This window comes from Psammomys obesus, unplaced genomic scaffold, assembly GCF_907164565.1.
Source record: "Psammomys obesus unplaced genomic scaffold, mPsaObe1.curated_primary_1811, whole genome shotgun sequence".
Classification (NCBI taxonomy): domain Eukaryota; kingdom Metazoa; phylum Chordata; class Mammalia; order Rodentia; family Muridae; genus Psammomys; species Psammomys obesus.
Genome location: NW_026596152.1, coordinates 2,148,266 through 2,162,164, shown reverse-complemented (window position 1 = coordinate 2,162,164; position 13,899 = coordinate 2,148,266). Strand labels below are relative to the sequence as shown.

The window sequence follows — 13,899 nt, the reverse complement described above, 5'->3', positions numbered from 1 at the left end:
TCCAGAACCCTTCAGTCAGAACCATAGGATCTTGTTGGTTTCTTGGGGACTTCTGGTCTCCTGGAGCTGTTGGCCGCCTGGACAGGCCCTCAGGAGTTCATCGGATGGAGGATCTGGGGAGGGAGAAAACTGCAGCCCTGAGGTAGGTTCTGGCTGGGGTGGGGAGTCTGGGTGGGAGCTGGGAGAGACAGAGCTGAGTCCAGGGGAGAGCCCTCAGGAGTCCATGAGGTAACAACCAAGAGCCCTGATAGCTATTTCTGTCCAACCTATTTTCAGATGAGAAGGGGACCCAAGATCCTATGAGGCGTCCTCTCTTGTTTGGTCCCTTGAACCCTGTACCTGCTGGCGATAATAGGGTTAATACTGATCCAACAACCTGAGGGTGGCTGTGTAGGTGCTTTAATACCCTTCTCAGGCCAGGACTAGACCACAGCTAGGGAGCTGCAGCAGGTTGCAGAATGGATGAGTCCCGGGAGACTCCCTAAGAGATCCCTGAATCCCTGTCTGCTGCTCCGGGGACACCATCTGCCCATCTCTCTTCTGGGTATTAGTGACTGTCGACACACACACACACACACGCACACACACACACACACACACACACACGGCAGGGGTGGGGGCTCTGCTCTTGAGATGTTGGCCTCCTGCTCCAGGGGCTAAGAGAGAGCCTTGGGTGTCTGACACCGGTAGTGAAAGGCACTAGGTCTCTAGTGAGATGAGACTTGGGAATATAGAACGGATGTGGAGAGGGTGAGTGACAGCACAGTGGGCTTCAGAGGCAGAGAGGGCTTGTAGGCAGAGGTGAGGCCCAGGAGCACTGCTAGGGGAGAGAGTCCCGTGTGCAAACCCCAGAGGCAGGACAGCCGGGATATGAGCTAGGACAAGGGAACAGATTGCTGGGGACTTTGTGTAGTGAAATACGCATAGAGCTGCCAAGGACACCAGCGTGGCACGGTCCCCATTCACTGATTTAGGCCCAGGCAGGCCTCATCTATCACCTGGCGTCGTCCTCATGCCCGTCCTGTGTGACAGGTGTCGCAACGGTGTCCCCTTTAAAGGTGAGGAGGGCTGGGGGCTGCAGCTCGGTAGTAGCATGGTGCCTGGCATGCGCAGAGCCCACGGCTTCCATCCCAGGCAAGGTAAGTAAGTAAATAAGGTAAAATGGAGGCCGAGAGGTATAAGCTAGTTATAATAGCACCAGTGATAGACTAGGTTAGACTCCAGGCAGATGTGCGGCCTCACCGCCCCTCCCAGGCCGGCTACAATGCCCTCACGCCTTTTCCAGGACACCTGGCTATGGCATGTGAAAGGTGCACAGAGTCCAGGCCTCAGTTCCTGTGGTCCCTCAGCATCCAGGACCCTCAGATCCTGCCAGGCTCCCTGGGAACAATGCTGCTGCTCCCACTGCTCTGTCCCATCCAGGTGTTTCCTTCCAGCCCAAGATCGACACCCCAAGGAAGTAGGCCTGAGGCCCTTTACAAAGCCAGCCAGGGAGGCGAGGTTCTCTGTAAAACCCTGAATTGGCCATGTGGGGGTGTGGCCATGTGAGGGGGGGTTACCAGAAACCCCGAGCTCTGCCTCTCACTTCCTTTGGCCAACTAATCACTTGCTATCGTTTGAAGGTCTGCCCCAAGGGCTATTCTGGACTTGTCCCTTCCCCCATTTGGTGTGTGTGTGTGTCAAGCATCTGGAGATCAGAGGACAATTTTTAAGAAGTTGCTTCTCCCTTGCATCTTGTGGGTCCCAAAGGTCAACCTCAGGTCATCCGGCTCGGTCCGCAAGCACCCTTACCCATGCCGTCATCTCATTGACCCCAAGAATGGTGAAGGGTTTTGGTCCTTCTTAAAAGTTAGTCTGCCGCTCGAGGGTGTCACATAAGGCAAGAGTCTCCACATCCAGAGACGAAGGACTTTCTTCCTCACTGGACAGCGAGAAATGAGTATCTTGCTGCCCAAGTCCACGTAATCAATGTGGACGTGACCCAGAGGGCTTCCTGCACCACAACTGGGCAGCCCTGGGCTTGGAAACCCCGGGCAACTGTAGGTAACCTACTTGGCCTTTTCCCTGTCGGGGAACTTTAGTATTTAGTTACGATGGAATGACAGGCAGCCTCCGGCAGGCCGGCAGTGCTTCCCGGACGTTTTTGAGATGCTCTCGAAAAAGGTCCCAAGCTGCACATAAATGCAAACCCACAGAAAATCGGCGCTCAGCCTCCCACTGGCCCCTTGCTTGCTGGCTGCACCCCCTCTTAGACCCCAGCCACCCTCCTCCCTGACTTCTGTTTTACTCTTGGCTTGAGGTGACTCTGACGCAGACGGCTACCCCTTGATGCCTTGAGATTTCTAACCACATTTACCCTGCCCCCTTCACCGGAGACCCCTAACTGCCCTTTTAATAAAAAGCAGCGCATATACTTGAGGGGTGGAGAATGAAGAGATGTTGACCGAAGAGTAGAAAGCATCAGGTAGGAGCAAGATGTCACCGGAGACGTTCCCAGAGCATGGTGACTGTAATTAACAGTGGTGTTTTCTGCACAGACTGTCCCTGGCTGATGGGTTTGCCTCTGCAGGGGCGCGGAAGCTCACCCACACAACCACTTTGTTTTCAGTACTGAACATATTTCACGACATATTTAGCACGATGGTTGATGCTGTATGTCTGTGCCGCTTGTCCCAGCTAAGACTTATCTCTATGCTTACCTGTAGGACCGTGTCTGGCACGTTAAGACAGTCAAGAATGGTTTCCTGAGTGAAACAGACTGGATGTTGTGGGGCAAAAAAAGGCAAGAGGCCACGATCTCTGCCTAGGCCACGATCTCTGCCTAGGCCACGTTTGCTGGGGTTCCTCCTGGCTGTGTCTCGCTGTGCATTCTTCTGGTCACTGGAGGGACTAGGAGATGGTGGGAATGTGAGCTGAGCTCTGACATGCTCTGTGACTGGTCCATGTCTTGCACAGTACTCTGTGGCATCACTATGGCCAGGCATCACACCCTGAGTCGGATCAGCCCTCAGGTGACGCCCTCTGGGGAAGCACAGCGTCCTTCCCCACACTGTCTGTCTTCCCACTCTGTAGAGCTTTGGTCTTCTTTCTCAGTGTTCTCATCATCAGTGTGAGGTAATGTCAGAGACACAGCGCTGTATAAACCAGAGCTCATGTCCGGGGGGGGGGGGAGCATGACAGTGCTCTAGTGGAGGTAGCCAGACAGTTAACAAACTCAGTACAACAAACTGGTGCCATGGAAGTGCTCAGATGACCATCAGCGCTGGCTGACGATGTACAGAGACACCACAGGACAGTCCCTGTGCCCAGCTCATGCCAGGCAGTCTGTAATTACCTTGGTTTTCTTTTCTTTCTTGATCTCTTCATCTCTCTTTCCTTCCCTCCTTCCTTCTTCCTTCCTTCCTTCCTTCTTCTTTCTTCCTTCCTTCTTCCTTCTTTTTTTGAGACAGGGTTTCACTGTGCAAACCAGGCTGGCCTTCAGCTCGCCTGCCTCTGGTTCCTGCTGAATGCTGGGATTGAAGGCTTAGGCCCCTTGCCCGCTTTACTACTGTTTTAAGTAGAGACTTAAATCACCGACAGCTCTTACCTGGCCCTGAGTCCGTGTCAACCAAGCGGGGAGCGGAATGAGCCAGCAGTTTGTGGTGGTACTGCACTGCTTGGAAAGGTGACAGGTGGGGGCCCCTGAGACCCCAGGGAGCCCCTGAGTGTTGGTGTGCAGAACTAGGGGCCCAGTGTTGCCAGATTTCCCAGTCCCTTATTTTAAATAAAAGTTCCAATTTCAATGTATATGATAAATCTGGCTTTTTAATGCTGGCCACAGGCGTGGGTTTTTAAAAGCTTGTGGGATGTGTCTGGGGGAAGGAAACGGATGGACCGGAGGATAACTGATGAAGATGCTTGCTTTTTACATTAGAGCCATTTGTGCCTTCAGATGTTAGAGACTTGCAGGGATTTTTACATAAAAAGTGAGTTTTAACCATCGTCTAGGAAAAGCACTGTGTCCAGGATTCCACTGCCACCACCGTGTGAATTTATGAAGCGAGGGAGCTGGCGAAGCAGGACTGAAGTCGGCGCCACAGAGAAACAGCCAATAGGATGTGATCAGATGTGTAGGAAGCATCACTGTTTTGAGGATTGGCTCATGTGGCTATGGAGGCCAAGGAGTCCACAGTCTGCCCTCAGCATGCCAAACCCAGGAAAGCACCTGTTGTAGTTACAGTCTGATTCCAAAGACCCAGGGCTCAAGGAAGCCAGTGTTCTGAGCTTTTATTGGAATCAGGCTTGAAAGCCAGCAGTGTCAACGTCAAGGGCAGAGAAGCTGGGCTTTCAGCTCAGGTAGCAAGAGCAAGTTCATGCAACCTCTGGAATTTGGTTCTGCTTGGCCAATCAAGGCATGAGATGCTCCCCAGCCACACAGTGAGAGCGGATCTTCTTTACTGAGTCCACTGAGTCAAGTGCTAATCGCATCTAGAAATATCCTGCTGTGGGTTAGATCCTGAATGTCCCTGAGAGTCTCAGATATTAAAGGCTTGGACCTTAGGGTGTGCTATTGGAAGATGGTAGAATCCATAAGACATTTGGCCTAATGAGAGGCTTTAGCTCAGTAGAGGCATGCTGTGAAGGGAATTGTGGCTTCTTGGCTATTTCTTCTCTCTCCTTCTCCTTCTCCTCCTCCTCCTCTCCGTCCACCTCCCTACTTCCTCCTCCTCCTCCTCCGAGGGCTTGCCAGGTAGCTCCAGCTAACCTCAGGCTTGTGGTCCCCTGCCTTAGCCCCCTGAGTGCTTTGATTGCAGGTGTGTTTCACCATACCCCGGCGCTTCTTCTTTATCTCTTGCTATTTGGATTGTGAAGTTAGTGGTTTTGCTGCCTCATCTGTAGCAGTAAGGCTGAAACTATGATCATGGGCTGAAACTTTCCAAATTGTTAGATAAAAACAGACCTTTTCTATCCATAAGTTAATTTCCTGCAGCAATGGAAGGCTGGCTAATACCCACTCTCACAGACACACCCAGGAGCAATGACTTATCAACCACCTGGGCATCTCTTAGCCCAATCAGAAGTTGATCAACACAAATGCACTGTGGTTATCAGGTCTGCAAGATAGTTTTAGTGGCTAAGTGGTAGACCAGGAGTGTGTGAGGCCTGTTTGAAGAGTCTTGGGCAAATAAAGATAATCTATGGTTGTTAAAAAGTTATAGACTGGGCTGGCAAGATGGCTCAGTGGGTAAACACACTGGCCCTGTAAGCCTGACTGCTCAAGTTTAATCTCTGAATCCATCCGTCTTAGGGTTTCATTGCTGTGAAGAGAAACCATGACCTCAGCAACTCTTATAAAGGCAAACCTTTAACTGGGGCCGGCTTACCGTTTTCAGAAACGTAGTCCATCATCATCATGGTGGGAAGCATGGCAAGGTGCAGACAGACTTGGTGCCAGAGGGACCAAGAGTTCTACGTCTTCATCCACAGGCAGTGGCAGGAGACTCTGTGTCACAATGGGCACATATCGCCTCAAAGCCCACCTCCACAGCGACACACTCCTTTCAAAGACGCCATGGCTCCTAATACTGTCACTCCCTACGGCACACACATGAGCCTATGGGGGTTGTTCAACCCATCACACCATGTAAAGGTGGAAGGAGAGACCTGACCCCACAGCGTTACCTTCTGACCTCCGCATGCTCTGTGACAGGCACATCCGCACCCCACACAATAGTAAGAAAGAAAAGTAACGGTAGACCAGTAGTCCCTAACGACAAGGCTGTATCTCATCCATCCATCTCTAACCCTTGGGTATTGCCACATGCACAGTGTTCTGTAGAAGTTCAGGAACTGGGAAAAGAGGGGCCCTTGAGCCACCTGAGAGGATGCTCCAAGTCTCTGGTGGAAAATTTCATGCTCTTCTTGTAGACAGTTATTCCTGGTTTTGGCCCTGGTTTACATTCAAGAGGATCAAGGCGTTCATTTGACTTCCCAGCTTCCTGAAGACCGGCCGTTGGGCAGAAGGGGGCAAAAAACTGATGTGGGGCCGCCGCCAGCACAGAAGGCGCTTGCTCAAGTAAGAAAACGCACACCTCTGAGTGGATCCTTACAGCAAGGATGTCTTTGGATGGGCAACGGTCAAAACCTCACCCTCCCTCTGGCTAAATTCCAGAAAGGCAGCAGTGCCCTGGACTAGGCACTAGAGCCCATCTGCCTTCGATGGCAGGCACAGTCATCACTTCTGAGGAGAGGGGCACGCACACTGGCAGGCAGAGCGAGTCATTTGGTCGAGGGTGGAAGGGGCCCCTCCCACAACCGCTCACACACTCTTCACTGTGGCACGCAACCTAGACCGGCGAGCTGCCCTCAGGACTCTGAGAGCCACCACTCAGAGGCATGATTTAGTGGTAAGAGGGTAAGTTTTCTTTCCTATTAAGATTAGCAAGGGGCTGATGCCTTTCGAGAAAGAACTGAATTCTGCTTGTTTCCACTTCCTGTTCCGTGCATGCTCCCTCCCTGAGGACCGACCTCAGCTGCCTCAGAGGTCAGGAAGTAGATCAGAGTTTCTCGGTAGAAGGACCACGGGGGAGCACAGTATCTCTGGCACCTGTGCTAATATGTACAAGCCCTGAATAATTGAGGACGCTCCAGCTTCTCTGTGAATAAAGACACAAATGAGAAGGCTTTTTCGCAGGGACGGTTAATGCCTCTGAGCTTTGTTTTGTTGTTTTGTTTTGCTTGGTCGGTTCTTTGTTTGTTTATGTTTGTTGTTTGTCTGTTTGAGACAAGGTCTCACTATGTAGCCCTGGCTGTCCTGGTACTTGCTAGACAGGAACTCACAGAGATCTCCCTTAATCATTCTTAAAAAATAGAATGAGCCCCTCCAACTACATTCTTACCCCAAATTATTTGGCTACCCCAACTTATAAGTAGATACCAAAAAAAAAAATTCTGTTGACATCTTTTTAGGATTCATTCACCTACAAATCAGCCTGAGGAGACTCACATCTTTCTTTCTTTCTTTTTTCCAGACAGGGTTTCTCTGTGTAGTTTTGTCTATCCTATCCTGAAACTCTCTTTGTAGACCAGGCTGGCCTCGAACTCAGAGGCTGGTCCACCTGCCTCTGCCTCCCATGAGCTGGGACTAAAGGCGTGCACCCCCACTGCCAGGCTGGGAGACTTACATCTTAAAAGATCTTCTAAACCAGGAGCCTAACACACCTCTCTATTTTTATCTTTTTAGCATTTTGTAATTCTTATCTTACAGGTTCCGCATGTTTTGTTAGATTTTCACTTTGGCCTTTCCCTCTTTGTGTATTTTGATGCTATTTCAAATGAGCGTATGTTTTAAATTAGGCTTCCGACTGCTCAGTCTTCTAAGAGATGTGTTTAAAGTTTCGATAGTATGTTTCTTTGAATGTTAGCGTGTGTGCATACATGCGTGCATGGTTCGTGGGTATGGAGGTCAGAGGGCAACCTGCCGTAGACAGCCCTCTCCTTCCTCCACATGGGTCTTCTGGTCATTGGTTTCGGCATCAAGCACTTTTACCTACTGAGTCATTCTGCTTTTCCCTAAGAGGGTGTGTGTGCGCGCGCGTGTGTTTTGTGTGTGTGAATTGTTTGTTCTGAGGTTTTCTAATCCTGCAATGATTTGTATGACATAAACTATTTTAACTGAGTATCGTAAGGCCTGTAGATCGAGCCCTCTTCTCGGCAGTTTCCTTTCCCCCTGTCCATACGCAGGCCGCACACTGGCTTTAGCTCAGCAGTCCCTTGCACGGTGCGGTGATCCGATGTGTGATGTTTTCCTCTGGGTTGCACTGGGAAGGTTTCTGATGTCAGGCTGAATAGCAGTGGTGGCAGCCCGCGGGCACCCTCGCTTCTGTGCTGTGACGCTGTCGGATGCTCTTTATCAGACGGGGAAAGTCCCCGTGGGCCTAATCTTCTGTCGCCTTTGTCGCCCATGATGACCTAAACTGTCAAATGCTACCAACTGACCGGGATCATGTGATTTGTTTCCAGTCTTTACCATAGCAGATTACATTGATTGGTTTTCAAATATTGGACTAGAATTTCATACCTGCGAAAAACCAGTCAAACCATTGTGGGTTACTGCCTATGTACTGCTAATACTTGGTTAAGGATTTTTCCATGTATGTGTATATAAGATATTGGGGGTTTTTTCTTTTCTTTTTCTTTTTTGTACTACCTCTGTCTGCTTTTGGTGTTAGGACAGTAAGAGACTTATGCAATGAGTTGGGACATGCTCCCTTGTATTGTGCTTTCTGAGCTCATGCAGGATTCGGAGCGTGCTGATGGGCTGGGGAGACGGCTCGGCAGCTGCCCGCCGTCCTTGCAGAGAACCCGAGCTTAGTTTCCAGCACCCACCCCTGGGCAGCTCACAACCACCTGTCACTCCAGCTCCGAGGGGTCCCATGCTCTTCCGGATTCTGTGGGTGTTGCCCTAGGGTGCTGAACCCCTGCCCTTCCCTCAGCACGTACGCTAAAACAAACCTTCAAACATCATTGTAAAAGAAATGTACTCCCTTATATATCTGAAGACTTTTAGAAAGTTATAGTTATGGCTTTTATTTCAACTTTACTTGTATTAGGGTCTGTGAACTTACTTCGTACTGTTTCAATTATTTTAAGTTTGTTAAGGTTTGTGCAACCTGTCCATGACTTATCTTATAGACACATTGTGTCCATTTGAAAATAACTTTCATACAGTTATTTTATTGCCTATGGGGTTCTGTAAATGTTAGTTACATTCAGTCGATTGGTACTGTTACTTGATGCCTCTATGATCTTGTGTGAAGAGACACATCTTCATTTTATTTTAGTCCTAGGATTTATTCATTTTCCTTTATGTGTATTAGTGTTTTGCCTGCATGCTATACATGTCTGTCACATGCATGTGCTGTGCCCATGAGGTCAGAAGAGGGTGTTAGGTCCCCTGGAACTGCAGTTACAGACATTATGAGTTGATTATGTGGGGGCTGGGAATCGAACCCAGGTCCTCTGCAAGAGCAGCCAGTGTTCATAACCTCTGAGCTGTATCTCCACCCCAGTTTCTCTATATTCTTGTTGATTTTACTTCTTCTTGCCTGTCAGTTACTGAGAGACATGCTGAAATTTCCAACTATAATTGTGGATTTTTCCACTTAGGTTTTAATTTTACTATGTATTCTTTCACAGATTTTGAAGCGCCACAGGTATACACACACGCACACACATGAGCACACACAGACATATGTATCTCATGAATGCACACACATGGTTATATACATCTCCTCATAAATTAAGTCTATCATATTATGTCCCTCTTTATTCCTAGTAAATTTCTTCTCCTGACATGTACTTTGTCTCGTATTAACATAGTCACCTAGATTCCTTGACTTTATTTTTCTTAGTGTTTTCACGATACATCTTTTTTGTTTCTAATTTATTTAAGCCATTGTATTTGAAGCAGATTTATTGTAGACTGCACAGAATTACCTCTGCTTACCTTTATATTATCCAAGCTGGACATAGTGGACATGGTGATGCACTCTTCCAATCACTGCACTTGGGAGGCTGAGGCAGGAGGATTGCTGCAAGTTTGAGGTCAGCCTGGAAACCATAACTAATTTAGAGCCAGCCGGAGCCACATAGTGAGATCCTATTTCAAAACAAACAAGCAGCCCCCAAACCTACCTTCACACTTTTCATTCTGGTGTCCTTCTCTTGCTGAGTTTAGGCCATTTACATTTATTGTAATTATTGTTGCGTCTGGAGGACTAACATTTTACTAACATTTGTCTAGCTTGTTCTTCACTCTTCACTGCTGTTCCTCTGACAGAGAGCTGGCGGAGATTCCTCCCTGGCCCTCAGGATCACAGGCCTCTTCTGGCTTCACAGACTTCCAGCCACTTCCAAAACTGCTCTGTGCTGATGCAGAGATGCCTGGAGGCTACAGTGGAAGGAGGAAGAGAGAAGGGGAGCTCCCTGTCTCATCTCCCAGTTTAAAGACAAGAAACAGGGATCTTTCTCTTTTTAAAGGCATCCTTTTTAGCTGTGAGCAGGCATGCGAGTGCGGGGCTCCTGGAGCCCATTCGATCGCCCGAAACCTGGCTTGTTACGGGGGTTTGTGGCTGCCCAGTATGCGTGCTAGGAACTGAACTCTGGTCCTGTTCATACTTTTAACTCCCGAGTCATCTCTCAGGTGTCCCCAGCCCCAACCTTAAACCTTTTTTTTTTTTTTCAGACTGCTAGACTGGTGTCATGCCAAGATGGCTAGAGAAGAATGGGGAAGACAGAAGTCTGGTTGCTAGATGGTTCTTCCTTGAGTTCTGGTTTCCTTCTGCCCACTCCCTGCTCCTTCTTCCTGTTTAGGATGCTCACATTGGTGCCCCGTGGTGTGTACTGCCCAGAGTTTTCAGCTGTCGCTGGCAGGCGGGCGCCTGGACGCCCTTTCTGTACTTTCCTACCGCTCACACTAATAAGCTGCCTCTTATTTCGCAGAGCAACCTCTGGGTAGAAGCTGCCATTCCGCTCTCCACTCTGCTGTCGAGACAAGCACATCCCCCCATCCAGGACAGGCTCCATGGAGAGTTCAGGTCAGTGTGTGGGGTGGGGTGGGGGCATGTCAGGGCGTGTCCAGAAGGCCTGGCTGCTCCGTGAGGAAAGCCAGTACTATGGACAAGCATGTTTTCAGGCCTGGGAGGACCATCTGCCCAGGCAGAGGGTCTGTGACACCCTGAGTGTGAGAATACCTAGCGAGGGGAACAAACACACGCTTTTTATGTGCGCCTTTAGCTGCTTGCAGGTTGTTGAACTGTGGTGATAAGACCTGCTAAGGCATATTACCAAGCTCTTTTAGGTTTTGTTTATTATATATGTAATGTTCTGCCTGCATGTACACATGCAGGCCAGAAGAGGGCACAAAATCTCATTACTGATGGCTGTGAGCCACCAAGTAGTTGCTGGGAATTGAACTCAGGACCTCTGGAAGAGCAGACAGTGCTCTTAACCTCTGAGCCATCTCTCCAGCCCCCATTACCAAGCTCCTAAAAGTGAGTCAGAGAACACAGTTCCTCCCGCTGCCCCCATGTGAGCTCATGTACATTCCATTGTCTACTCTTGGTTCCCCCTTACTCCTGCTAGCACTCCTTCCTCCCTTTCACAGTTCCCTTTAGTCTCTCCCTGCCTCTGTCTCTCTCTCTCACACACATCTGTTGGTTCTCATCCTGAGGGGGATGCCTCAGCAGCCCATGAAGTCAGGAGGGGAAGGAGACAAGAAGCATGCCTGAAATGGCCGGGGAGCACACACCCTAGGATCACCCCCCCCCCCCGGAACAGCTGGTGGCTAGTTCAACTTTAATTCCAGAGAACAGCGGCTGTACACCCCTTGGGGAGGGGAGGGGGGCTCCCAGGATAGGTTGGGACTAGGCACTTCAAGGATGCTTGATTTGCATTATACAGCACGCTCCGTCATACGAATGGAAACAGTACCTGGTTAACATGTAGGCACAGGGAGGGGAGAGCCAGCAGGAAGCTGTGTCAGCGGCCATATAGTACATGTGGTTAGGAGAGAATGTGGCTAAAGACACTCTCCAGATGAAGTCAAGAGAGCAGGGGACCCTGCCGAGGAGAGGGAATCCTGCCTTTAACACAGAATTCACAATGGCTGTCCCAACCAGGCAACCTCAACCAGCAGGGTACCTCCAACACACACCTCGACAGAGATTCTGCCTATGGGAGAAAACATGCCATGTTTGTCTTCCTGAGTCTGCCTTATTCCGGTGATCTCGACTTTCAAAGACAGCATTTGACCAAGCAAGCCCTCTTTCTCACAGCTCTGTGGCCTTGAGTCCCCCCAAGCCTCATTACCCCACCTATAAACTGGGACAGGAGCCTCTGTCCCTCTGTAAGATGACAGGCTTTTAAATTTTAGGTTTTATTTTCTGTATGTGGATGTTTTGCCCAAGTGTGTGTCTGTGTGGGTGATATCGACAGAGACCAGAAGAGGACGTTGGATCCCAGGAACTGGAATTACAGATGGTTGTGAGCCACCATATGGGTGCTGGGAATTGAACCCTGGTCCTCTGAAAGAACAGCTGGTGCTCTTAACCACTCAGCGGTCTCCCCAGCTTCCCTAGGGTCCCTGTAAGTATGGCATTTGCAGTTAGAGAAGCAAAACAGGACAAGACCTGGGATCCATAAAACAGAATGACATTTGACCTGCCAATCTCACAGGACTCTTGTTCAAAAATCACATAAATTACATGCTGGGAAATAGTTTGTATATCTATCAATCAGTCAAGGAATGCTGTAACAAAAGGTTCCAAATATCAGAATAGCACGACAGTACACATTTCTCAATCACAGTCCACTCTGGGCTCTAAGCAGTCTTCAGGGGTCTGAGGATTCAATCCTGTGGCACTATCATCTCCAACATGTGTTCTCCAAGGCCTCTGCTGAGTGGGAACAGTGTGGATACAGTGCAGGGAATTCTATCACCAACAGCAAGGAAGTCTGGGAAATGTAGTCCTCCTGGCTGCCTTGATCTGAAGCATTGAGCATTGTCTTGAAGTGTTAATAATGCCTAATTGTGCTAGGTGGTGGTGATGCATGCCTTTAATCCTAGCACTCAGCGAGCAGAGGCAAGCAGATTTTTGTGGGTTCGAGGCCATCCTGGTCTACACTACAGAGTGAGTTCTAGGACAGCCAAGGTTTCACAGAGAAACTCTCTCAAGGAAGCTAAAATAATAAAAATAATAGTCATTACTGTTATGACGATGCAGCGTAATATCCAGCAAGACCAAGCTGAGTGTGAATTCTAGTGCCTTCCCCTTGGGGTGTGTCCTTTCTCCTGGGAGCTGGCTGACAGGACCTGGACACTGGGAAGGGGCTGGGATATTCTGTCTAGTTGGCTGGGGCCTCCTGAACCTGCTGGCCAGGCTTGTGTGGCCTGAAGGGAGATGGAGGCTTCTTTGGGGGACATTCCTGTGCTCTGGGCAAAGCTGGTTGAGGAGGTTTATGTGTAGCATCCAAAGATACAGCACTTGGTGCTCAGTTGTCTGTTTCCCTGTGACCCTATAACCCCTTTCTCTCCTGGTCATGAGGAGTCCAGCCTCCTTGAATGGAGAACATTACCTTTTCCTCTGTCACTTTTTGGACAACCCAGGTCAGCTTAGTTAGATAACTGTGGGTGTCCAGGGTCAGGTAGGAACAGACACGGGTGAAGACAGAAAAGGTGGGTTGGGAAAAAGCAGAGAAGCCATGGGCGTCCTGTCTGCTGTTTCCCAACCCCTGCCACCCTCCCACGTCACAGTTACTCCCAGAGTCAACAGTTTTGAACTTGCAAGAGATGCCAGGCACACACATTTTTATACAAAATTCCTGGTTTTTCAACAGCAGCAACTAATTCAGTTTTCAGAAAATACTACACAAGCCTGAACAGACCATGTCAGCAACCCAGCCGAGGGCTAAAGCATGAGTCGGCTCCAACTTCCTAAATCAGCGCCCATTCAAGACTGTTTCCAGGGCCTCCTAGCAACTATTCTATTTTTCTCTGAAACATGTGTGTGTGTGTGTGTGTGTGTGAGAGAGAGAGAGAGAGAGAGAGAGAGAGAGAGAGAGAGATGGGGAAGGTGCAGAGACAGAAAGATCAGAATCATCATACATCAAGAAGACAAAGGAGCAAAGGGAAGAAGAAGGAGAGAGGGAGAGAGGAGGGGACGGGTTAAAAAAGGAGGGGATAAAAAGTTCAAGGGAGGGCGGTCAGGAGGGGGCCATAAAGAACAAAGGAAGAGGGGGAGAGAAAGGGAGGGAAGATGGAGAGGGGGAAGAAAGAAAAGAGAAGCAAAGGAGGAAGAACATAAGAGAGGAAGGAAGGAAAGAAGGAAGAAAGAAGAGGGAGGGAGGGAGGGAGGGAGG

General features: G+C 49.4%; 1 protein-coding gene across 2 annotated transcripts in view; it reads left to right on the top strand.

The window, feature by feature from the left end:
• The window catches only part of Pik3r6 (phosphoinositide-3-kinase regulatory subunit 6), a 40,826-nt gene continuing 26,927 nt past the window's right edge, over nt 1-13,899 (top strand). Inside the window, exons 1-2 of one of the 2 annotated variants that reach the window (XM_055594290.1) lie at nt 1-142; nt 10,483-10,577. In XM_055594290.1, the coding sequence (XP_055450265.1) occupies nt 10,565-10,577 (13 nt within the window). In that variant the 5' untranslated portion in view covers nt 1-142; nt 10,483-10,564. Of the gene's footprint in view, nt 143-5,980; nt 6,056-10,482; nt 10,578-13,899 lie in introns of those variants that run through there. The other variant, XM_055594291.1, reaches the window with a different exon arrangement.